The sequence below is a fragment of the Stenella coeruleoalba genome (assembly GCF_951394435.1).
Source record: "Stenella coeruleoalba genome assembly, chromosome: 7".
Lineage (NCBI taxonomy): Eukaryota > Metazoa > Chordata > Mammalia > Artiodactyla > Delphinidae > Stenella > Stenella coeruleoalba.
This window is the reverse complement of record NC_137153.1, coordinates 21845808-21871905: the sequence shown is the minus strand read 5'-3', so window position 1 is coordinate 21871905 and position 26098 is coordinate 21845808. Positions and strand designations below refer to the sequence as shown.

The window sequence follows — 26098 nt, the reverse complement described above, 5'->3', positions numbered from 1 at the left end:
AGCCACTACTTGAAGAACTTTCCTACATAGTCAAGATAAGAGCTTTCAACACAACTGTGATATGTTTACTTTTGTAGTTAAAAAAAACAAACACATTTTTTTCAACCTTAGGAACACTGCTACTATAAAGGACACGTCCTAAATGAAAAGGATTCTGTTGCCAGCATTTGTACTTGTGATGGGCTGAGGTGAGTGCCACTTGCAAAAATGTTAAACATCAAGAACCATTTTGTGACACAAGGTTGAGTCTTTCTGAACACCATATCTTCTTACTATCCTGGTAAAATTGTCTCCATTGATAAAATGTTGAATATATGTGGTTAAAGTGAAGAATAATGTATCATCCTTGCACTCATTATCTGCGGTTCCAGTAAAAGTTAAAGTTAGCAATTTTTAAACAAGTACTACATTCTGGAGCTTGATGATATCTGGATCCATTTTCATGTTTATCACCCACTCTACCACTCACTCCCCAAAACCACCTGTTTCATTTTCTTAAAGATTCTACCCTGCAATTGTCATGGTTGAACATAATTTTTAGAAGTTTGTGTGTATGGGTATGTGTGTGTGTCTGTCTGTGTGGTATTTCTGTTTACTAAAATAATTCTTGCCAATTAGGGAAAATTTTTAACGTGTGAGAAAGCACAAATACAAAAATATCCACCATAAAATTTTACCTCTGTGTATCGCTATTATTAATATTTTGTCATGGTTGCTGCCTTTTATGCATATAGACAAATACATCTTTTACATGATTGAAATATGAAATAAAATATACATGATTCTTCTGCCAACCTGGGACATACCACATGACATCATAAGCCTTTTCCCAGGTCATAAAATACCTTCATAGATGTAATTTTTAACAGCTGTGTTGGCTTTCTAATATTCCAACATATGGATTTACTTTGTATTTCTGAACTAATTTTCCTTCTAAGAGGAGAAAATCTTTAAGTTAATACTAATTATAAACTGTTCCTCTGGCTGATCTGCTCATCATTCTTTCTCTCTTCTGGGGTTCTTGGTATCTAAACATGCCTTTACTGCATTTTCCATTATATGTCTGGGAACTGCCAAGAAATATTTGCTAAATGTGAAAATAAACTATGGTGTACATTCCAAATTCTTTGGGATAGCTTCACCTTAGTACTTCTTGTTCAGAATTCTCTAGGTAATTAAAATAGGCTCTATTTTAGTACTGACAAATACTGAGTACAACTTAAGTTAGCAAAAGTTAGCTGCAAGGCCTACAAATGAAAACTCTATGTGTGAGTTTGGGATTGAGGGAGAGGTATCCCTCCACACTCTGGTCAGTGGATGTGACTCTGGAAGACAATCTTGAAATATGAGCCTCTGTATCTCGCAGGGGATACTTCACACATCACAATCAGAGATACATGATAAAGCCTTTGAAAAGCACAGACCAAGAAGAACATGCTGTCCTCATATACAACCAGGAGGAGCTAGACCCAGCTAATCACACCTGTGGTGTAAGAAATGTCGGCAGGAAACAGGGCCTTATTCGAACCTCAAGGTCACTCAAAAGGCCAAAGGTGAGTGCAGCTTTCCGACCAACATTCATTTCAGCAATGATGTATGAAATACTGGTGCACCCAGCAATGACTCGTATGAGTAAAGCCCAACCCTTCTTTACTTATTTAAATCTTTGTAAGCTTTTTAATCTCTTAGGTTGACGATATTAACAATGTTCTTTCACTCTTTGTAAAGAAAGACTTTCTTCAGGCTAAGAAATACATCGATCTCTTTTTGGTGCTGGATAATGCCTTTGTGAGTATGAAATATAAGTACTTTTTGGCCAGTTAAGTCAACTTTTAAGTTTTCTTATCAAGTGGACACAAGCAATAAACTATTCTAGCTGAAAATACAAAGCCTGTCCACCTGATTGTCTTGTCTGTTCTACCTGCTTTGTCAAAAATAGTTTTCATTCATCCCCCCCTTTAAAATCTTCTGCCAAAATATTCAGATATTGGAAATATACTTAATGCCAGATAGCAACAGTAAAACAACCACAATAACTAGAAACATAAAAGAATGGGTTATTAATGTCTTTTTAAAGTTCTCACTATAATACATATAGACATAAAACTATCTGTACTTTACAAATTATGTTCATATGCTCAAAAATACTAGAATCTGTGCTTCTCTCAAATACTGCTTTATAACCAAATTTTAATAATATTAAATTGGTTTAAAAACACTGAAATTAATTTGATTTATTTAACTTAGTTTGAATTGAAATTTTATATGAATGCCAAATTGTTCTCCTGCCAAAAACGTCTTACATTTGAATTAGAATTTGTTGAAATAGATTCTTATATAAGATAGACGTGGAATGAACAGACATTTATTTACATTGAAACGTGTAATTTTTCTTAGAATGTAAAATCCTGTACCCCATCAGCTTTCTCATTTTAATTTGTGGTTTTAATTACTCTTTGCATTTTCTGTTTTACAGTATAACATGTATAATAGGAATGTAACTTTGATAAGAAGCTTTCTGTTTGATGTGATAAACCTACTCAATGTGGTAAGATATTTGTTCTCTAAACATATATTTCCACACAGGAGCTTAGGGCTTCCCTATGTGTTCACCAAATAAGGAGCTGGGAGAGTCACAATGGCTTAAGGCCAGCAGTTTTGGGAAATTTAGCAGATATGATCAACATCAAGGTAAAATCACATATACTGTAGAAAAGGCAACTTCTAGGTTTTCTATTTTCAAAATTTGGATACATTTATGCATCACTTGTGGTCAGTAAAATATCTAAAATACTAAAGAAATCTCTCCTACTATATATATATAGCACAGGAAACTATATTCAATATCCTGGGATAAACCATAATGGAAAAGCATATGAAAAAGAATATATATATATAACTGAGTCACTTTGCTGTACAACAGAAATTAACACATTGTAAATCAACTATACTTCAATCAAAACTTTTAAAAACAGAAATCTCAAACATTTTCATGAAGAAAAATGTTCTTTCCACAGATGTATAATACCATAGATGTTCAAGTGGTCTTGATAGGTATGGAAGTCTGGTCTGATGGTGATAAGATAAAGGTGGTACCCAACACAGCTGTCACCTTTGAAAACTTTCTGAATTGGCATCGTTCTAACCTGGGGAAGATGAAGATCCATGACCACGCTCAGCTACTCACGTGAGCACACGCTGGACAGGGCCAGGCCTATTTTGGCAGAGAAGATAGTTATCCCAAATGTTTCTTGGCAGACATTCCTGTTCAATTCTACCTCCCTGATCAGTTGTCAGAGAGCCTAAAGTTCTACTAATAGCAGTTCACCTGTGAGATTATTGGAGACCCATGTCAGAACACTAAAATCGACTCTTGGATGTGGGATAGCCATCTGTGGTCATTATAATGCTATAGAACAGCAGAAGCTTTTCGGGGGCCTCATGAATATGAAAAGGATAGGGGAACTAGGGAAATCTCAAACAGAGTTGAAAAAAGCTGATGGTTCCAAAGATTCAAATTGTGACAATGTGCCTGTAACTTTCACACAGTGGAGTTGGCTTCAAAAATCGAATTACAGCACTGGCAGCCTTGAATTCCTTGTGTTCCCCATCGTCTGTTGCCGTTATTGAGGTTTGTAAAAATATAGCTCCATGAGGTTCTATAACCTTCAGGAAGACAAGCACAATGTCTTATTCAGAGTTAGCACAATGTACATTTTCTGAGTCAGTAAATAAAAGTAGAAATGAACCTCCTGCTAGATCACTACACTGAAGATTCCTTGGATTATGAAACAGAATATCTCTTTACATTGACTATCCCAGAGGTTTCATTCTTTAGTTTGTGTTAGTGAATGAGAACAGGAAGACTGGGACGTAAAGGGAATCCAGGTGCCCTCTGGGGCCCAAGGCAACTTCAAATTAATCATCCCTAGTATCTATGGCCAGGAAGGTCAGACAAAGTGCATGCTGGTGTCATACGGCCAAACACTACCAATGTCATAGTCATCACGGCAATAGTTTTTGGAGGTCTTTGAGTATATACTATGGTGTATTTTAGTACTTCTTATAAAGAATGGAATTACCATAATTTAACCATGGTTTATCAAGAATTCATCATTAATTCAGCAAATATTGATTGAGCACTGGCTCAATGGTTAGATTCCCAGGAGGCAATCATTTCAAATGTTTATGCAACAATTTTCAATAACCAATGACAGGGCAAGAAGCTCAATGATTCAATAATTTTCATCTGTCAAACTATTTTTTTGTAACACTGAACATTGGCAAAAATTAACAAATAACTGAATAAAATCAGAAGTAATAGATATTTCTATTCTTTTTCCAGGGTAAGAGAAAGAATAGTGTCTCTCTTGCAGGAGTGATGGCACATGAGTTGGGTCATGCCCTCGGTATGCCTGATGTTCCATATAACACCAAGTGTCTCTCTGGGAGTTGTGTGATGAATGAATATCTGAGGTGAGCCCTTGTCACCCTAGAGAAAAAATATTTCTTAAATCCCAAAGAATTCAGATGCAGCCTATATAGTTGGATGGAAAATTTTTTTTTTTTATGTAGGGCTGTTTCCTGCTAATTCACCCTCCAGCTTCTTTTTTCTTTTCTTTTTTTTTTTTTTTTGGCCACACCGCACAGCATGTGGGATCTTAGCTCCCCAACCAGGGATCAAACACGTGCCCCCTGCATTGGAAGTGCAGAGCCTTAACCACTGGACTGCCAGGGAAATCCCCACCCTCCAGCTTCTTGATGTATAGGATTTACCAGCTAGCAGAGTTCATTATTTAAGATCTCCAAATATGCCAAGATAGAGTTTATAAGTATAGTGACCATGTTAACTTAAAATAATTTTAGCTTAAAATAATGTATTTTCTAAAAATATTTATCTAATTAAGATGATGACAACATCCTTATAAATCCCCATCACCAATCAATTCATTTTTATGTTATTAATAGTTGCCTTTTAATTCCAGGCACTTTGCAAGGACCTGGGATAGAAAAATGAAAAAACATACCTTGCTTTTGAAGTGTTCATAAATAGATAAATATGTCCATAGAACCTCTAATTCTGCAATTATTTCCTTTCACTATTCATTGTTATTATCGCCTACCTCTTAGCCCTCGGCGAGATGAGTGAATGATAACAAATGGCGAGGCTCATCACTGCTGCCCTTTAGGACAGAAGTGAATCCACACGGGAATTTAAATTCTTCCAACTCTACAACTGGGTGTCTAGGAAAAGAATTTTTCAACCAGCAGAGTATGCCTGCTCTATGAAGCTCCACATATAACATGGTCCATTTATACTAAATTTGGAATTTTCATTGAACTACATAATATCGTTAGACAAGTCAGATTCTCATGTTCACTTATCACTGTGTGTCATGATATGTCTCATTTTTCTTCTGGTTGCAGTTCAAAATTCCCAAAGGATTTCAGTACAGTCAGTCGCTCACATTTTAAAAAATATATTTTATCTCAAAAACCAAGCTGCTTGCTGAAAACACTGGTTCCTAAAAATATGACGATAAAACCAGTGTGTGGGAACCAACTTCTGGAAGTAGGAGAAGTCTGTGATTGTGGCTCTCCTGAGGTATGAAAATATCCACGGTTTAAAAATTTTACTAAGGAGTTATTGTTGCATAAGAATTATACTGTTTTCTTTTTCTTTTTTTTCCTTTAAAATGTTTTTTTGGAAATTCTTTTTAAAGACAAACTTGACATCTTAGTAAAACGTAGGCTTGCACTTGTTTTCAGTACTGCTTTTAGTAATCTTTTGAAAAGCATTTCAAAGCCAGGATACACTTATGACATGATTGTATGAAGTTCAGTGTAAAGAAGTAAATCATTAACTATAACATGTCACTTATGATCTTTCCTAAATATATTAGTCAGAAATTCCTAAATCACATAAAGTCACAGCTGATCATTTGTTGAGCAATAACAATTAAAAGTCTAGAAGTAAGTTCTCTCCATAGAAAAAGTGCTGGCCTTCTCTCATCAAACCAGTGTGTAAACGAGGAGAAATTAAAACAGAAGGAGAAAAAAGAAAAATCACACAAACCTGTAGAAAATGGGTTAACATAGAACGTCTAAGATAATTACTATACTTCTGCTAATCTTCATAAAAATGTGACCCCTTCAAGGCATCAGTGCACTCTAAAGAATGTCTCTGATAGAATGTTTACTAGCAATCCCAGATTGGGTTTCTAAAAGAAAGCATTCTATTTTCTTAGCAATCTTCTTTTACTTTTAAGGTTGAGAAAATGAGTTACTATTTGAAGAGAATTTTTATGTGTTAATCTGCAAAATGCTTTTATAATCACAATCTCCTTATTACTCACAACAAATCTACAAAATAGGTTTGTTATTTTCCCAATTTAGAAAAGAAGTGAGATGCAGAAAATTTAAGTAACTAGATCCAAGGATACAAAGCTAGTAATTGGTGAAGCCTACTGCAACCCAAGACTTATCCATTACTTTAAGAGGCTCTATGACAATGGGGAAGGCATGTAATCTCTCTATGCCTGAGTTTATTTATTCAAAAATTTTAAGCTATTGAATTATATTAAAAGTTTACATGGTGCAACAATCATTTGTAAAGAATATTGCAAATATTCTCTTAATTATAATGAGATATGAAATTTTACAAATGACGTGATACCCTACAATAAGTTAGACTTATGTTTATCTCATTCTTACTTCCTTACATTCCCATGTGGTTTCTTGGGTGGAAGATCATTGAAGTTGTTCACAATCCTTACTATTTCTAATTTCAGCAGGTAAATAACGTGTATTCAGTACATACAGACACACCTACAAAAAAAAGAGGGAGAGAAGGGAGGAGGAGAGGAGAGAGAGAAACTACTATATATGATGTATAATATCTAATATTCTTTAAGTATATCATCCAACTGCTATACTTTTTCCATATCTTGATTTTCTTCTTCTACAGATGAATAAAATCAGAGAGAGTTCAAGCTTACAAACAACTGAATTTTTAAACAACTGTTTTCTTATCCAAAAAGTAGTGTATATATACTTTATATAGTATCCTTTAGTGAAAAATCCAGTTTTCCATGATCTTATATGCTATTTTATTATTTTTATGTATATATGCAGGTATTTTTCTGGATTTAAAAAATAATCATTCTATCTATCTGTCTAGATATTATCACACAACTGAAATGCTATTTTAATGACTGTAACTATGTAACACACTTTAATATCTTTAATAGAAAATTTCTTCACTGGCTTTTTTTTTTTTTTGGCAGTGTTTACATAGCAATTATCCAGTGTTCATTCTTCTATAAAACTCCCAGTATTTTTTTTTTGTCAACTTGCCCACAAATACAATTGAGATTCTGGTTGAAACGTGTTAAATTCATAATTCACTCTGAAGGCCACTGGCATTTTCACAATATTAAGTATTGTCTTAAAAGACAAGTTGCCTTTGAAGTTTTTCAGGGAAGTTATATAAAATGTTCTTCATGCAGTTCTTGCACATTTTGAAAGTTTATTTTGAAGTATTTCCAATTTTTTCTTTTTGCTATTAATATGTATAATGTTTTCTTTTTTATTTAGGTTCTAATTTATTAGTGTTCTTGATGTTATTTTATTGTTATCTTAAACAGCTATCTTAGTGACTCATTCAAAGTTTTTAGAGTTGATCCTCTCTTTTTTTCCTAGGTCAAGAATTGTACCACATATGAATAATGAAAGTGTGATTTTATGTTCCAATTATTATACTTTCATGTATTTTTTCACTCATAGCATTTGTCAGAATTTACATTAAGATATAGCCTATGAGTAACTTTTTTAAATTACTTTTTATTGGAGTATAGTTGCTTTACATAGCTTATAAATAATTCTTGTCTTATAGTTTATATTATTGAATATATTTTTGCTATTCATCAGATAGATTTTATCATAATGATGCATAATTCTGTTCATAGTTTACTAATATATGCTTAAATAAGTAAATAATGGCTACCTAATTTGTACTAATTTTTGCCATCTATCACTATAATATTAGTTGTTTTCTCCCCTTAGCCTTTTAATATGATGGATTATATTACTTTATTCTGTAGAGCTGAGTCACTCTTGCATTTTTGGTGACAAAAAAAACCCTGCATAGTTTGTAATAGAGAGTTGTTATATTAATAAGCTAGTGTTTTACTAATATTTTATTCAAGTTTTTGCATTTATATTCATAAATGAGAATAGTATGTATGTGTATATTCATTACCAAATCTCATTATCGAAATTATGCAGGCTTGGTAAAATGAACTGAGGATTAAGAAAATTTTTTTCTCTATCTTCAAGCTGTTTGAATAGTATAGAAATATTGTCCTTTGAGCTTTTAAATTAACTTACATGTAATACCACGTGGGCAAATTTATTTGGGATAATTCTTGGATAATTCTATTTTTGTCCTTTTAGGAGGTAGTTTTCACTACTCAGCATTTTTTCTATTATTAAATTTCCTTGGTCATTTCCATTAGAATTTGTATAGCAGAGTAATTTAGTTTAGAAAGTGAAATTTCACTGTCATCTTGTACCAGAATTCTGTGCACCTAGTCTACAGGAAAAAAAATACTTGAACCCACTTTCGCATTGTGTGTGTGCTTTAAAGGAATGTGCCAATCCTTGCTGTGACGCCACGACCTGTATGTTAAAACCTGAAGCTGACTGTGGAAAAAACAGTAAACCATAACACGTAAGACTTTTTTTTCTTTGTTTCCAAATATTTTCATACTTCTATGTGATTTAAGAAAGATGTGACACTGAGTTCTACAATACACTAAAACACAATTTATTTTACATTTTTTAAATGACTCAGTTTCAGAAATGAAAAAAGCCATCAATATGAACATAAATAACTCAGAGTTGTGTGCATACTAATATAGTAATGAGAAAAGTGGCTACTTTATCACCTACTAGATCAGGACTGCTGTAATCTGTGCTAAAATTTGTATAAGTTTCTATTAGTTATAAGTTTAATATAAAGTAATATGACAGGAAATTTTATTTAAAAAGGTCTCAATTGAAGAGCAAATTTTGTTCTTAAGTGCTGATCATTGAAACTTGCAGCGTAGTCAGAAAATAACATTTAAGAACACACTACAAGATTTAGCAATTTTATTCCTTTCAAAATGCCTCAATAATTCATAGTTCACTTATTATTTTTGTGTTTTACACACTCCTACATAAGTTATACTAGGAAACCTAATTGTTCTGAATATATTCCTTTCAGTGAAAAACAGTCTCCAAATCTAAAAATGGCAACAAGAACAAAAAGTTATAAATAGGGGAAAGGTTCAGGATAAATTATATTAAAGGAGTTATTCTTACAAATCCCCACCCTTTCCTGAATTTCCTGAATCTTTTCTGGGACGGAAACTGCAGAGAGATTATAAAGTGAATAATCGACTCAAAAACCATTGACTATAACTTCCTCAAGGAAAGGATCAGAGGGGTCATAAGATGAGGAACATCATTAATTCTCTCACCAAGCATCATTGCACTCAGCTGAACCCCTGGTGTGATCCATTCTGCAGGGAATGCTAGACATTAGGCCCATTTTCTTCCTCTGTCACAGTGACCAGAAGCATAGCGTCACAGCAAACATCCATTCAACTCTTTAGGGGCTTGGAATGATAGGTGGGCATGCCCCATTACTGGGCAAGATTGGCAATTTAGTATCATGGAAAGAAAATTGGACTTGGACTCAGGAAACTTCAATTCTTTTCTTAGTTCTTCCCCAAACTAGGGACTTTAAGCTAAGTTATTTAATTAGTTTTCTCACCTGTAAAATGAAGCTAATGATATTGCCTTTCAGTAGGGTTGTTAGCATTTTTAAAATTCTATAAATATTTATTATTATTACATAATATTTTATAATTTATAATAACCATGGCTTCCAACTTTTTTCTTTTGATCAGAGAATGAATCCAAAAATCCACTTCATTGAGATGCTACTTGCCAGGACAAGAATCAAGAAATCTAAACATGCCAGGAATCTTGCATATTCTCACGGTTGCCCTGAGATATATTTTGCTTTTCACTAGTCATTATGCTTCCTATAGTTTTACCACTCCAGCCAACAGGTCAATAAATGTATTTAGAGAAGCTGCATGTTTTCTAAGCCTGATCTTTAGTGTATTTTTAAGGACCCTGAAGCTGTTGTTTAGCTCTGTTCTTTGGAGAACAAAAGAAATTAGCCTTTGACTAAAACACCTCAAAATGTTCTGCTGAATTATGCAGGCTCAATTCAGAATTGTAAACTGTTAAGTGACATGTGTTTTAACCCCACTTTTTTTTTTTTTTTTTTTTTTGCGGTACGCGTGCCTCTCACTGTTGTGGCCTCCCCCATTGCGGAGCACAGGCTCTGGACGCGCAGGCTCAGCGGTCATGGCTCACGGGCCCAGCCACTCCGCGGCATGTGGGATCTTCCCGGACCGGGGCACGAACCCGTGTCCCCTTCATCGGCAGGCGGACTCTCAACCACTGTGCCACCAGGGAAGCCCCTTATTAAGCATTTTTAATTTTGTCATGTGTAATCCTTTCACCATCACATTTAATATTAATTTGAAGAAGTCTGCATTGCTTACACTGGAATTTAGCCACCAAGGAATGCCACCAATTCATCTATTGGCTTAATGAACCACAATGTCAATGAATAAAAGCGCAACTTTTTGAGGATTTTCTGTGTGGTCATTTTCAAAAATGAATATTTTCTAGCTTTGCCGTAGGTTTGTGTTAGACGTCAAAGCCTCACATAATTAGACAGTTTTCCCTCTGGTCATTTGACGGCATTGCCACAGAGAGCTGGGCATCGTGATGGAGATGGAAAAGGTCACATCATATTTTAATGCCCGAAATGAAATGACTTGAGGCCAGTCACACAAGACTAGACTTCTTTTTGAAGTTTCTCTAAACCCTTTTTAACAATTAAAATAATTGCCCACATTTCCACTGATGCCTGGGCCGGGAGAACAGGAACTTAAACATACTTCTAAAGATTAGGTTTTGAAACAAGCAACCTTCCAGAAAACGCTGCTTGCTCCTGTCGGCTGTCTTCCCCTTCCTTGCTTCCATATTACTGGTGGGTTTGTAACTACAAGTGTTACAGTGAAGCTGCACATCTGATGTTGCTGGTAGCCCTGCTGCAGCCAGGACTTGTCAATATCCCCAACTGTCCACTGGTCTGATACAAACTCCCACCCTAATCTTCCAAGGAAAAAGGGTTTCTTTAGGTTTATTTCTCCCCTACCTCATGCTCAGATAGAGGCTTCTTATAGTAAAACCGCTTGACCTACAAGGATTATAACCAGTGGCATGCTGGAGACAGCTAGCATTGGTTGTAAAACACAGCCATTACTAAAAAAGCAACCCATAAAAAATGTGTAATTAAATACATTATATTAAAACCTACATTAGAGCTCCCCAGAGAAACACCATACATACTATATTTACATTTATTCACTTTTTATGATAAATAGATATATATCATATACATATGATATCTATTTATCATATACATATGATAAATACATATCTATATCTATATTTATAGATGTCTGTCTGTCTATCTATCTACCTACCTACCTATGTAAGAGAGAGAGAAATTGAGTTTTGTTGTGAGGAATTCGCTCACACAATTATGAAGGCTGAGAAGTCCCCAGATCTACCATCGGAAGAACCAGGAGAGCTGGTGCTGTAATTCAGTCCAAGGGCAGGAGAAGTTGGGATGAGGTGTCCCAGCTCAAGCAGGCAGGCAGGAAGAAAAAACAGGACAATTCTTTTTTCTCCACCTTTTGTTCTGTTCAGATCCTCCACAGATTGGATGATGCCCACCAACCTTGAGGAGGAATCTGCTTCACTGAGCCTTACGACACCCCGTGGTGCAGTCACAGAAGCAAAGGACACACTGAAAACTTATCACTTCCTATCATACTACATTTTACTAACCCGTGCTCTTCTTGTTGTCTAGGTCTACCATAATCATGTGATGGAAATCTCATACAGATCTTCCTTGATTTATGATGGGATTATGTCCCAACAAAGCCATCGTTAAGTTGAAAATGCAGTTAATACACCTAACATCGTAGCTTAGCCTCGCCTACCTTAAACGTGCTCAGAACACTTCTATTAGCATACAGTTGGGCAAAATCATCTAATAAAAAGTCTGTTTTACACCAAAGTGTTCAATCTTGCAAGTAGTTTATTGAATACGGTACTGAAAGTGAAAAACAGAATGACTGCCTGGGTACAGAATGGTTATAAGTGTATGGGTTGTTTCCCGTCATGATTGCATGGCTGGCCGGGGGCTTTGCTTCCCTGCCACTGCCCAGCATCTTGAGAGAGGATCATACCACATATCACTAGCCCGGGAAAAGATCAAATTTCAAAATTCGAAGGACAGTTTCTACTGAATGGGTATCGCTTTTGCACCATCATAAAGTCAAAAAATTGTAAGTTGAACCATCATAAGTCTGGGACTGTCTGTATACCCGTGTGCTACTCTGTGTAGTGTGTACACCTCTACTCTGTGTTCAGTGATGTCACATTAGTAGCTTTGAAATGGACCCTGGTGGGAGAATTTTATTACAGAAATAGGCAAGTGCTATAAATCACTGATTGTTTTGTGCATTGTCTATATTTCAGAAAGTGATGGAGAAGTTTTTTATAATGCAGATTCAACTTAAAAATGAGTCTTTAGGGCTTCCCTGGTGGCGCAGTGGTTGAGGGTCCGCCTGCCAATGCAGGGGACACGGGTTCGTGCCCCAGTCCGGGGGGATCCCGCGTGCCGCAGAGCAGCTGGGCCCGTTGGCCATGGCCGCTGGGCCTGCACGTCCTGGAGCCTGTGCTCCGCGGCGGGAGAAGCCACAGCAGTGAGAGGCCCGCGTACCGCAAAAAGATAAAAAAAAAAAAAGAGTCTTTATAGCAATTACAATGTGAATAGCACAAAAAAATTGAGAGACTATTCTTTCAGTATTGGAAAACTATTAACCACTTAAAGTCACTCACATTTTTGACAAATGAGAGAAATTCCAATATATATTTTTGTGGTTTCATTTCTGTTCATTTGCATAAACAAAGATACAAGTTCTGACATTCATATCAGAACTACCCTCATTCATCATTTGCAGCAGCTAGTCTGGCTACAGACACAATTGTTCAACAGAAATCAAAGAAAGCATCCTGTGAGGATCCAAAGGCTGTGTGAAATTTACAATAAAGAATACTGTATGCTTTATTATTATTTAAAAATTATATGACACACACCCTTCGTATCAGTAAAATTTATAATAAGCATATGTACTTATGTGCAAACATGCCTTTTTTTCCCCCTGAGAGCCAGTTGTTAAAAATTTACCAAGGTACCACTGATTAGAGCATTTTATATCTAAAATTTTTAAGTCATACTCATGTGACTTAACATCACTTTGTCCAGGGTATATCAGTGTTATCAGAATGCCCAGGTCATGGGAATGGATTCTAATAGCCCAGAAATATGATCTCCATCCCTTTTCCACTCTCTTCTCACCTACTAAGTCCATATACATAGTCTAGTCCTTTCCTCTTCCTTTCAGTGTTGTTTTTTTTTTCCCTAAAAGATCCCTAGTGTTTTTCTGAAATTTGCCTTGATTAGGGCTGCTCCAGTCTATTGAACATGGGTTTATATCTATAAACCTCAAAGGCAAGAGTCGGGATTTTGATTTTTTTTTCCACCTTAAAAGATTATTCTCCCTCAGTTATTGAGACAGTATATAAATACATGGACTAGAGCTGAAATAGGGAGGACCCCTTCCAATTCTACTTAATAGCGTCTAAGCTCCAAAAGCTGATGTATATTGAGGGGGAGGGGCAACACCTAACTCCAAGTGGCTTCAGGCTGTAAGTCCCAAGCCCTTGCCTAGCTAAAATGTCCTATTACATAATTTAAAATTTCTAAACAACTCCTCATTTTGTAACCAAAAGTGGGGTCTAGTGCTCGCTGCTCAAAAGCCAATAAAGAGGCAAGCTTGGTGGAAAGGAAAGTTTGCTTTATTTTGGATGCCAGATACCAGGGTGGACACCCATCCAAAGGCTGACTCCCCGATACTGACAGAGCTTTTATAGGCTGAAGGAGGAGACTACATGCAGAAACAGCACAGTCAGCTCTGACCGTCATCTTGAAATTGGTCATGAGGTAGTCTGACCACTGCCATCTTGATTGTTTTAAGAACAGTTAATTTTCAGTTCTAGGGTTGGTTTGTTCCCATTTCCTTGAGGCCAATTCTTGGAATTGTGGCAGCTTATGTCATGGCTACAGTCCGATCATCATGTAGTTAGCTTCTTCCACCTGGTGAGCGTTTCAGTACCTATAAGACAGCTCACAGGATATGGCTCATAATATTACCTATAGCCCTTGAGTAGGAACTAAGGGTCCTTGACTAATGTTTAATGACTAAACTATTATTATTTGGTCTCCTTTGACCATTTTCCTTTGTTTCTGCATTTTCTCACTTCTCTGATTAAACTTATTCTTTGGCTAAAGTTTTTCCACAGATGAAAGACAGACAGAGGACTTGGGGGACAAGGACCATAGGGTCCTGCTCCGTTTCTATTTGTCATGAAAACATAGCATCTTCAGAAAAGTGGCTTAGAGATTTGGACAATTTTTAAAGGCTGGGTATAATTGGCATATTACCAAATAACCAATTTAAATAAAAGTTTTCCCACTGAGTTTATCAGGAGCCATCAAACTATTTGGGAAAAAAATTGCTGTGATAAAGACTTAAATACTGTTTTTGGAAACCTTCAGATGATTGGCATGTTGGTAGACCAAACATCTGGATAGTTTGCTTTTGACATTTGGTAATATGCAGACAGTCCAACAGTTAAATGTGATGTGTTTTTAACATCCAGAAATTACTTTTCAAAGGCATAATTTTGTTTCCAACCAAAGCAAAATCAAAACACCACCATACATCTGTTCGACGCTGTAAGTTTTTCAAAGTATTTTTATATCTTTTACTTAGTTTGATTCTTAATGAAATCAATAAGAGATATGCATGAAAAATATTATTATTTTTATTTCATAAGGAAATAATCTGTGGCCAAAGAGGTTGTTTAGTGATTTATCTAGACTTCTATAGGAAAGTTTGACAGAACTCAAACTCCAGTGCCCTGAGTCCCAATGTCAGATCACTTACAAATAATTTAGATGTTTACCATTTTATCCTCCTTTCTGATGGGATTATCTCTGGAATGGATGAACCTCACATCTTAAAGCATTCAGATGGCATTTATATATTAAACCTTAGAGTGTGTCATAAATCCTAAGAGAACCTAGGATGTTGGAAAATTAATTTGAGCTCAAAGGCCTAACTAATGTCTACAGATAGTGCTCAGTAATCTGCTTTCTACAGACACTGCAGATGTTACTTCTGTTTCCTCCAAAGAGCTTCCTTTTCAAATACATGTTTCAGGAAGTCTTGAAATATTGGAATCAGTTTTTACATTGCCTTTCTCTGTCTTCCTTGTGATCACGTAGTCAACAAATTCTAAGAGGAAATTGAAGGCATAGAAACAGAGGATCAGTAAAAGCTCACCAGGGACTTCCTGGGTGGTCCAGTGGTTAAAACCCCACGCTCCCAATGTAAGGGGCCCGGGTTCGATCCCTGGTCAGGGAACTAGATCCTGCATGCCGCAATAAAGGTCCCACGTACCGCAACTAAGACCCGGCGCAGCCAAATAAATAAATTTTTAAAAAATAGAAGAAGCTCACCAGAAGAGAAAAGGTAAGAGAGAGGGAGTAGAAGGAAAAGAAATCTACTCTCCTCAATGGATATATTAGAAAATACCCTTTCTAGGTGGCTACCACTCGGTACCAGGTGACTGGAAAAATCATTCTTCATCTTGACCATCAAATATCAATACATCAGAACATTAGATAGTTACTCACAGCTATTCAGCTTTGCCTATCCCCAAGTCTACCACCACCTAGGGACAGCCCAAAATTGACAGAGCTTTTAATTTCTGAAATCAAATTAATCGGGATTTTGGGCATCTTCATAGACAAATGACAATCATCAAGAAAAGGTAAACCTGTAAGAGGGAGAGAGTGCCCCTACATATCTTAGGGGTAAAAAGAGAAGTGCTGTTTTCTCAGGTATAATAAGGTCCACGGGATACAAGAAAGCAGTGAGAAATCAGGGTCAAGGGTAGGTAATAATGTTTCCGTGGACAGACAGGAAGAAGCTGAGAGGGAGAATCAAGGTTTGAAAGGTCAGTGCTGTGGCATCAAATTAGAACTACACAGTGAGATCAGCTATATAGAGATTACTTATAAGAAAACTAATCCATCATACAGGAAACATGTCTAACTCTTCAAATATTCTGGAGCCCCTGACTGTCCTCCTGGACTGGGCTCACTCATTTTCCTTCTGCTGATGCACCACGAAAATTCCTGATATAGCTCTTCCTCAACTGTTATCGACACAAGCCAATCTTAAATAATGAAAAATAATGACTTCTTTCTTGTTTCTCTTAGCAGATCTAACTAAAGTGCTTTTTGAAAAAACTAACTTTACTATAGACTTAATAATAGGAAGAAATAAATAGCAGCATAAAAAGGAAACATAAAAGATAGCCGTCTTCCCACAGTGTGGCTTTTCTGACAAGTGCCAGTCCAAAGGACTGTACATCTTCATGGACTTTGCCCAGGGCCCTTCCTCCTCCTCTTTATTTCCACGGGAGGGATTCCATTTTATTATCTATTAACTTTTCGTCCTGAATTTCTGAGCCTTATTCATCCCTAAAAATCCCACTTAAGAACCATCTGCAACGCCCTCCCTGTAAGTTTCCAGGAAAGCCGCTTACTTCCCTGCAGGAGACTCTCTTCCAGGAAGGCTTTGGACAAGGAGCCAAGTTCCGGTGACAGGGAACAGACAGCAGATTTGCTCATCCCAGCGGCATCAGCGACACAGAGCAGGGTGGGAGGGGCCTTCCGAGGCCGGCTGATCTTCAGGACCTCCCAGGAGCAAGGACTTCTTGCCTTTCCCCATCTTTGCATCTCAGTCTAGTCCCCTTTTCTCCCGCATCAGAGGGGCTGTGACCAGTGCGCGTTGTTGAACAGAGTAGAGGACTCCAGGATCAGGGCAGGTGGACTTTAGTCTGAAGTCTGGAAGCTTAGAGAGGGGCTCAGGCAGGGCCAGGATCTGTGGACTCAACGCCGGCTTTCGCAGTTGTGGACACTATTTAGGGTTTTACGCGCCCTCGTGTGGCCACAATATATATAGCAGCAGAGCCCATCTTTACTACCCGTCCAGTCTGCATTTCCTTCAAGTCATCTTAACAAAGTTGATCCACTGGGGTTGAAAGCTGCATCCCTGGCCAAGCTTTATCCATTCAGTTCAATACAACAAACTGCTCTCTGGTTAACTGCTGAATGAGGAAGTCGGTATCTTGGTTCTACTTGCGTTTTAAGAGTTTCTAAGGACACTCTTCCTTATTCCTTTCAGATTTGACCAGTTTCCCACCTAAGAAGACTCTTTGAAGCTCAGAGGACAGATGGGCATGCATGCTCTGGAAGTGGTCTCCTCCCAGCACTGCTAATGTACTGCACATACACACACATTCACACACCACGCTGACTGCACTGATTACCTGGGATAATTACCCACGGGGTTTACAGATTCCACACAGCTGTCACTCAGAGCCTGGGCAGGGGGTATAAACCACAGGGTTATTGTCCCTAGTCAGAAACACAAAAGGAAGGGTCAAATACTGAGGACACTCTGGTTTATTTCCCAGGGATAAAAGGAAAAAAAAAAAATTGGATCAGAGGAACTCAGAGGTCTGCAGATTGTTCTGGCAGAGTGACATACGTCAGAGACTTCAAGCATTTGGGTTTCATTCCCAGACTCGCAGGCCCTAGAGGTAACCTGGTTCATTCAGCCAAGAGGAACCCTGCTAAGCCCTGTTGGGTGGATGTTCCATTTAGTGGGCTTTCAGAAAGATTAGGGCCAAGAGTAAACACTGAATCACTAGGATACATCCTCTATTCTGCCTAAGAATTAAAATTAGTCCAACCATGCTATCTCCTATCCAAGGGTTCATCAAATTTTTCCTTTCCCCTTCTACTCAAAAGGAAAGCTATCTTCTCATTAAATCCTACACAAGCTCCCTCCTTTCTCCTTAACCTTAGCCTGGAGACACAAGATGCAGGATGACCTGCTCCCTTGTTTTTCCTTGTTAATTCTACCTGGGACTTGAGCCTTACCCCTCATTTCTTGCCTGTGGACCACAAATCTCTTGGATTATGGCTATCCATCTACTACCATTTTTGAGTGCTAATATTCTGGACACGAGTCCTTGTCAGATATATGTATTAAAAACATTCAGATAAGTCAGAATATGAATATATATATATACACACCCATTGGGTATAGTGGAACTTGCCTTTTCATTATCTTAATGCTATCTTTCCAAGATTCAAAGTTTTTAATTTTAAGGAAGGCTAATTTATGATTTTTTTAAATGTTTGTTGTTTACTCTATATTCGCACATCCTTCTTCCCTTAGGGTTGTTAAGATTTTCTCTTATGTTTTCTACCGGAATTTTTATTATTGTATTGATGCTTTTTACATTTAGCTCTATGATGAATTTCAAGTTAATTTTCATGCGTGGTGTTAGGTAAGGTCCAAAGTTCACTTTTTCCATATATGGCCTGTGGTTCCAGCACCATTTGTTGAAAAAAATTATCAGTTCCTCATTGAGTTTCCTTGATGCATTTGTAAAAACAAAAAAATCAATCGTTTATATGTGAGAGCTCGTTTCTGGACTCTTTATTCTGTTTCATTGATCTATGTATCTAATCTATGACCTTGCTCAACTAACTTATTCATTCTAACAGCTTTTTCTCCCCCCTAATTTAAATACTGCCTTTTCTTGTTGTATGTCGTCTAGAGGACTACAAATCCCAAAGCTCTTCATTGATGTGTCACATTATTTAGGATCTAGCGACTATTCCTAAATCAGTTTGTGCAGCCAGTTCAGTGACAGCCATTCAGTCTGGATGTGGCATGTGTGTTCTGTTCCACATCCTGGTGCCTCACTCTTTCCTAATGCTACTATGTGATGACTTCCTGTCCCGTACACATGCCCTCCCACCAAGAACCAGGCTGATATGACCATCACTCTGTCCTCCCCATCCTCCAAGTCAGTGGCATCATCTATATTTTGCTTTCGGCAACATTAGCCCAGTAATTCAATTTAGAGACTGGAGATTCCAGCTTTTACCCTGGAGAGGGCTGTCTCCATGGGGGGAAAAAAATCTCATAGTCCATAATTGATAATTTAGGATTTGTATTTTTTTTTGCTTTATTTTTTGTTGTCTATTTATTTGAACATTTATGGCAATATTTCTTCCTTTTGTAGAATAAATAGAAGTACAGAAGAAATTGTAAGTTTGAGGAAGATGGACTCATGTTTGGAATATGCCAGGATATTCTGCACAACTCAGCTACAAGACGACATCTTTTTTGACCACAGTGCATGTCGACCTCTTGTCTTACATAGGGATATCCACCCAAAAGGGTGTGATGGTCTTCGCTGAAATGAGGGGCCTGGGATTGAGTGCAGAGATGTATTATATGAAAAACTAGGGGCTCATTTACTTTTTTAAAAAAAGGGAAATACAAACAAACAATATTCAACAATAAAGTCTTCTCTAAGAATGTGAGCAAAGAAAGATAAAAGCTTCCGCTGAAAACTGGGAGATAACGTTTCTCATGGTCTGCTGCCAGGGTTGGGATGGTCATTGTGTGGAGATTGTTACCTGGTTTATTTTTCTTGTATTTATTGAACTCCTACTGTGGGCCAAGGGGAAAAAAAAGCACGCTCCTATTTCAGGCAGCAGAGAGAATTCTTTATCTCCAAAAATGCAAATGGAAAAGAGGGCACCACCTCCTGTGTCCATCAGCAAATACCAGGGCCCACCACCATCCTTCATCACCCCAGGCCCTGTGGCCTCGAAATTCTGATGATGTATAGCATCATGTTGTTTTCTTAAAGTATCAGCCAGCAGGTGTATTGACACTCGGTTGGCACCCTCCAGAATCAGGCTCTGTGCAAGGGAAACTGAACAGGGCAGATGTCTGGGAAACTGGGAAGCAGTGGCAGGGATGTGAAACTCACCAGCCACTTGCAAACAGCATGTGGTTAGTGACCATATTTCCTTGGTGCTAAGGGTAACATCCTTTCACATTTTAACATTTATGAAGCTGGGATATTGCTTGTAGTATATATGGATGTATATTTTTACACACACACACACATTTGATGAGGTAGTGTTCTGTTTTTCTCTTCAATAACTATAATTAAATCAATGCTGTAGTTTACCAGCATGTTACTTGCCAATGCAGGAAGGCACTCATTACCATGTCAATTCTCACAATGTGCTAATGATACTAGTTGCCTGTTTTTTAAAGCCATATGTCAAAGTGATTAGTGCCTTTCTCTTTTTCATTAAGAAAACTTACAGCATGCTTCTCTTTTATTAGGCAACTGTGACACCTGCTGTCAGAAACAAAGAACTTACTTTCCAATTCCTTGCTGGTCTTTCCTATGGAAAAGAGATAAATATTGCTAGAACATGAAAACTTCTAGGAGAAAATGAGCAAATAACAGTTAATTTTTCCTGACCATTGAAATTCCAGTATTAAGTAGGTAGCATTATGTGTTGAAATATTGTAAGCAGCCCAAAGCATGTCTCTGTGTCTCCCCCTTGTTTTTACTTGAGGATTTGGTGATGAGTGATTTAGTGACCACAGATGGACAAATATTTGCAGACATCTACCCATTCTTTGAGCAGGTAGATAGCACCCTTCTATAGTTTCTAGTTCCTTTTGTATGTTTGTTCCTATGTTTTGTTTTGAGCATTTTCTTTTCTTTTCTTTTAATTTTTATTGGAGTTTAGTTTGCCCATGGGCTCTGTGGGTTAGGATTTCAGCAGGGCACGGTGGGGACAGCCCTTTACTGTCTGGGGTCTCAGCTGGAAGTACTAGGAGTGACTAAATGCCTGGATGTCAGAGCAATTGAGGCGATGTCACCCATGCATCTAGCGGTTGATGCTATGGGCAGAGACCTCTGTGCTCTATAGACTGGGACACTTATCTGCTGCTTCCCCACAGCATGGTGAGTGAGCATTAGCATGCAGCAGGTCCTGGATCCAAAGGCGTCCAGAGCCAGGCAGAAGCTGCACAGCCTTTTCTGACACAGTCCCGGAGGTTGTATAGCATCACGCGTGCTGTACTGTATTGCTTGCAAATGCACCCCTGTGGTCAGTCTAGATTCAAGAGGAGAGGTCCATGTTCAGAGAATCTATGAACATGTTTTAAAACGACCGCATCTATTTACTTGTGTGCCCTGGCAGTCCATTTCTTACAATCAATTAGCAGAGCACCATTGTATGGCTGTGCCATGCTTAGTGTAATCGATTTAACCTTTCATGGCTATTTAGGTGGTTTCTAGTTTGTGGCTATCATGACTATAACTGCAATAAATATTTGTGTACAAGTCTTTCTAGGGACATACATTTTTATCTCTCAGGAAAATACCAAGGATAAAATTACTAGGCCATATGGCAGTATATATTTAACATGAGAAAGTAACACAATGTTTTCTAGAATATTATGACTTTGTATTCCCATCAGTTTATATGTGAGAATTCAAGTTACTCCACATCTTCACCAACAGTTAGTATCATTCATCTTTTTAAATTTTAGCCATTCTGCTACGTATGCAGCATTATCTCCATGTGATTTTAATTTGCGTGTCCTTATTGACAAATGTTATGAACACACTTTTGTACGCTTATTGGCTATATCTATTTTCTTGTGCAACGTGTGCATTCAGATCACTTGTACATTTTTATTGTGTTGTGTATCCTATTATTGAGTGATAGCAATTGCTTATGTATCTGGACACAAGTTCTTTGTCAGATATACCTATTACAAATATTTCCTCCTAGGCTATCTATCTCTTGCCTTTTCATTTTCTTAAAGATTTCTTTCCAAGATTAAAAGATTGTTGTTTTAGCATATATGTGGAACCTAGAAAAATGGTACAGATGAACTGGTTTGCAGGGCAAAAATAGAGACACAGATGTAGAGAACAAACATATGGACACCAAGGGGGGAAAGTGGCGGGGTAGGGGTGGTGGTGTGATGAATTGGGAGATTGGGATTGACATATATACACTAATATGTGTAAAATGGATAACTAATAAGAACCTGCTGTATAAAAAAATAAATTAAATAAAATTCAAAAATTCCAAAAAAAAAAAAAAAAAGGATTGTTGTTTTTAGACTTGTGGTTGCCAAAGGGGACAGAGAGGCAGGGGAGGGCTGGACTGGGAGTTTGGGATTAGCAGATGCAAATTATATATAGGATAGATAAACAACAAGGCCCTACTGTAGAGCACAGGGAACTTTATTCACTATCCTGTAATAAACCATAATGGAAAAGAATATGAAAAAGAATAGATATATATGTATAACTGAATCACTCTGCTGTATACCAGAAACCAACACAACATGCTAAATCAACTACACTTCAATAAAAAAAGGGTTTTATTTCTTTTTGTTTTTTTTAAGTAAACCAAAATCTACAGTTTACATTAGGGTTCAGTCTTGGTGCTGTACATTCTAAGGGTTCGGACAAATGTATAACGACATGTATGCATCATTATAGTATCTAACAGAGCATTTTCATTGCCTTAAAAATCCTCTGTGCTCTGCAGATCTTTTTCCTCCTTGCCCCAACCCTTGATAACTACTCATCCTTTTAATTGTCTCCATAATTTTGCCTTGTTCCAAATATTGTATATAGAGTTAGAATCATATAGTAAGCACCCCTTTCAGGTTGGCTTCTTCACTTATTAATATTCATTTAAGGTATTTTCATGTCTTGTCATGCTTGAGGTCGCATTTCTTTTTGGCACTGAATAATATTCCATTGTCTGGATGTACCACAGTGTATTTATCCATTTACCTACTAAAGAATAACTTGGTTGTTTCCAAGTTTTGGCAATTATGAATAAAAGAGCTATAAACACTCATGCATATAGGTTTTCGTGTGAACCTAAGTCGTCATCAACTTTGGGAAAGTAGTACAGAGGGCAAATGCTGTATTACATGGAAAGAGTATATTTAGTTTAGCAAGAAACCACCAAATCATTTTCTAAAGTGCTTGTACAATTTTGCATTCCCACCAACAATGAGTAACGGTTCCTGGCACTCCACACCCTCAACAGCACTTGGTATTCTCAGTGTTCTGGATTCTGGCCATTCTAATAGTTGTGCAGTGTTATCTCATTGTTGTTTTAACCTGTGTTTCCCTGATATATGGTATGGAGCATCTTTTCATATGCTTTTCTCCCGTCTGTAGATAGTATTTGCTGAAGTGTCTGTTAAGAACTTTGGCCAATTTTTTAATGTGGTCATTTGTTTTCTTACTATTGAATTTTGAGTTCTTTGTATATTTTGGATAGCAGTCCTTTATCAGATGTGTCTTTTGCAAATATTTTTTCCCAGTCTGTGTCTTGTCTTCTCATTCTCTTTACATTGTCTTTTGCAAAACAGAAGTAAAGTTTGAGGTCCAGCCTTACCTTAATACCTCAATGTTTAATCTCCACGTATTTGGGGATTTTCTGGTTATCCTTCTGTTATTGATTTCTAGTTTGTGGTCCATGAGCAGATGTATGATATCTATTCTGTTAAATTTGTTAAGGTGTGGTTTATGGCCCAGAATGCGGTCTATCTTGCTCAATGTTAGGCACAAGCTTGAGAAGAATGTATATTCTGCTGATGTTGGATGCAGTAGTCTATAGATGCCAACTCTATTGTTGATTGATAGTGCTGTTTATTTCAGCTATGTCTTAATTGGTTCTCAACTGCTGGATCTGTCCATTTCTGAGAGAGGAGTGTTGTGCCTCCAACTATCAACTATCAAGTGGATTTATCTATTTCTTCTTGCAGTTCTATCAGCCTTTGCAACACGCTGTTGTTAGGTGCCTACACAGTAGGAATTGGTATACCTTCTTGGAGAATTGACCCCTTTATCATAATGTAATACTCTTTAACTGTGATAACGTTCATTGCTTTGAAGTCTGTTCTGTCTGAAATTAATATGGCTACTCCTGCTTTCTTCTGATTAGTGTTAGCATGGTATTTTTTTCTCCATCCATTTACTTTTAAGCTATATATATCTTGTAGATGACAAGTGGATTTCTTGTAAATGACATATGCTTGGGATTTTTTTTTTTTTTTTTTTTTTTGCGGTACATGGGCCTCTCACTGTTGTGGCCTCTCCTGTTGCAGAGCACAGGCTCCGGACGCGCAGGCTCAGCGGCCATGGCTCACAGGCCTAGCCGCTCCGCGGCATGTGGGATCTTCCCGGACCGGGGCACGAACCCTGTGTCCCCTGCATCGGCAGGCGGACTCTCAACCACTGCGCCACCAGGGAAGCCCCAGGTAGTGTATTTTATAACAACAAAATAATTCTAATTTCTCACCAGTCCCATCCTGATTACTACCATTCAATTCACGCGCACACACACACACACACACACACACACACACACACACACACCCTATATCTATCTATATCTATATCTATATATCACAACCATTATATGATATATACATAAGCATAACATAATTGAATACATTGTTGATAATATTTTGAACAAGTTGTTATCCACTAGATCAATTAAGAATAAGAACAATAAAACTTTTTATTTACCTTCAATTACTCCTCCTTCAATGCTCTTTCCTTATGTATATCTGAGTTTCTGACTTGATCATTTTCCTTCCTTCTGAAGAATTTCTTTTAACACATTTTGGAAGGCAGGTGTACCAGCAAAAAAGTCCTTCAGTGTTTTTCGTCTGAGAAAGTCTTTATTTCTTCTTCACTTTTAAAAAGTAATTATTCTGGGTACGCAATTCTAGGATAGTTGGTGTTTTCTCTCAATACTTTGAATATTTTACTCTACTCTTTTCTTTCTTGTATAGTTTCTGAGGAGAAGTTAGATGTAATCTTATCTTTGCTCCTCTGTAGGTAAAGGTTTTTTTCCTTTGGCTTCTTGAATTTTTTTTTTTTTTTATCATTTCCACTTGCTTCAAGGTATTTTTAAATTTTGTTTGTGATTTCTTATTTGATCATTGGTTGTTTAAGATTGGGTTGTTTACTTTTACTTTCCCTCTCTTTATGGGACTAAAATTATATACATATTAGAAATCTTGACTTTTTCCCATAAGCTGTTGAAATTTTGTTTATTTTTTTCAGCATTTTTACACTCTACACTCCATTATAGACATTTTCTATTGTTATATCTTCAGGTTCACTGATCTTTCCTTTTGCATGCCTAATCTACTGTAAATCATAAACAGAAATTTAAATTTTGAGACCAATTTTTTTATTTCTAATAATTCCTTTTTTGTATTCTTTGTGTCATTTATCACTTTATTAACTTCGTTTTCTTTTAAATATTTGAATATATTTCATATCAATGTTTTACTATTCTAGTGGGCTAATTCCATTATTTCTGTGATTTCTAGTTCTTTTTTTATTGGTTGATCTTCTCCTGGTACTGGGTAATATTTTTCTTTATCATGTTTAGTAATTTTTATTGGAGGTCAGGCATTGTAGACTTATACTGTTGAATCCTGGGCTTTGTTGTGTTCCTTTAAAGTGTACTGGGATTTGTTTCTGATTTAATTTCTCTTTCTGATTGTTCGTTATTAGTGTATAGGAGGGCCAGAGATTTCTGTGCATTAGTTTTGTATCCTGCAACCTTACCAAATCCATTGATTGGTTCTAGTAGTTTTCTAGTGACATCCTTAGGATTTTCTATGTATATTATCATGTCATCTGCAAACAGGGACAGTTTTACTTCTTCTTTTCCAATTCCTTTTATTCCTTTTTCTTCTCTGATTGCCGAGGTTAGGACTTCCAAAACTATGTTGAATAAGAGTGACAAGAGTGGACATTCTTGTCTTGTTCCTGATCTTAGTGGAAATGCTTTCAGTTT

General features: G+C 37.0%; 1 protein-coding gene and 1 long non-coding RNA gene across 3 annotated transcripts in view; one reads left to right on the top strand and one right to left on the bottom strand.

Moving 5' to 3' along the window:
• Positions 1–26098, bottom strand: part of LOC307189356 — a 273604-nt gene that overhangs the window by 54975 nt on the left and 192531 nt on the right. The window lies entirely within an intron of this gene.
• The window catches only part of LOC307189354 (ADAM DEC1-like), a 76737-nt gene that overhangs the window by 10750 nt on the left and 39889 nt on the right, over positions 1–26098 (top strand). Inside the window, exons 5-12 of the mRNA XM_079927371.1 lie at positions 112–188; positions 1367–1553; positions 1729–1788; positions 2477–2548; positions 3018–3187; positions 3550–3631; positions 4346–4476; positions 5428–5605. Of these exons, the coding sequence (XP_079783497.1) occupies positions 112–188; positions 1367–1553; positions 1729–1788; positions 2477–2548; positions 3018–3187; positions 3550–3631; positions 4346–4476; positions 5428–5605 (957 nt within the window). The remainder of the gene's footprint in view (positions 1–111; positions 189–1366; positions 1554–1728; positions 1789–2476; positions 2549–3017; positions 3188–3549; positions 3632–4345; positions 4477–5427; positions 5606–26098) is intronic.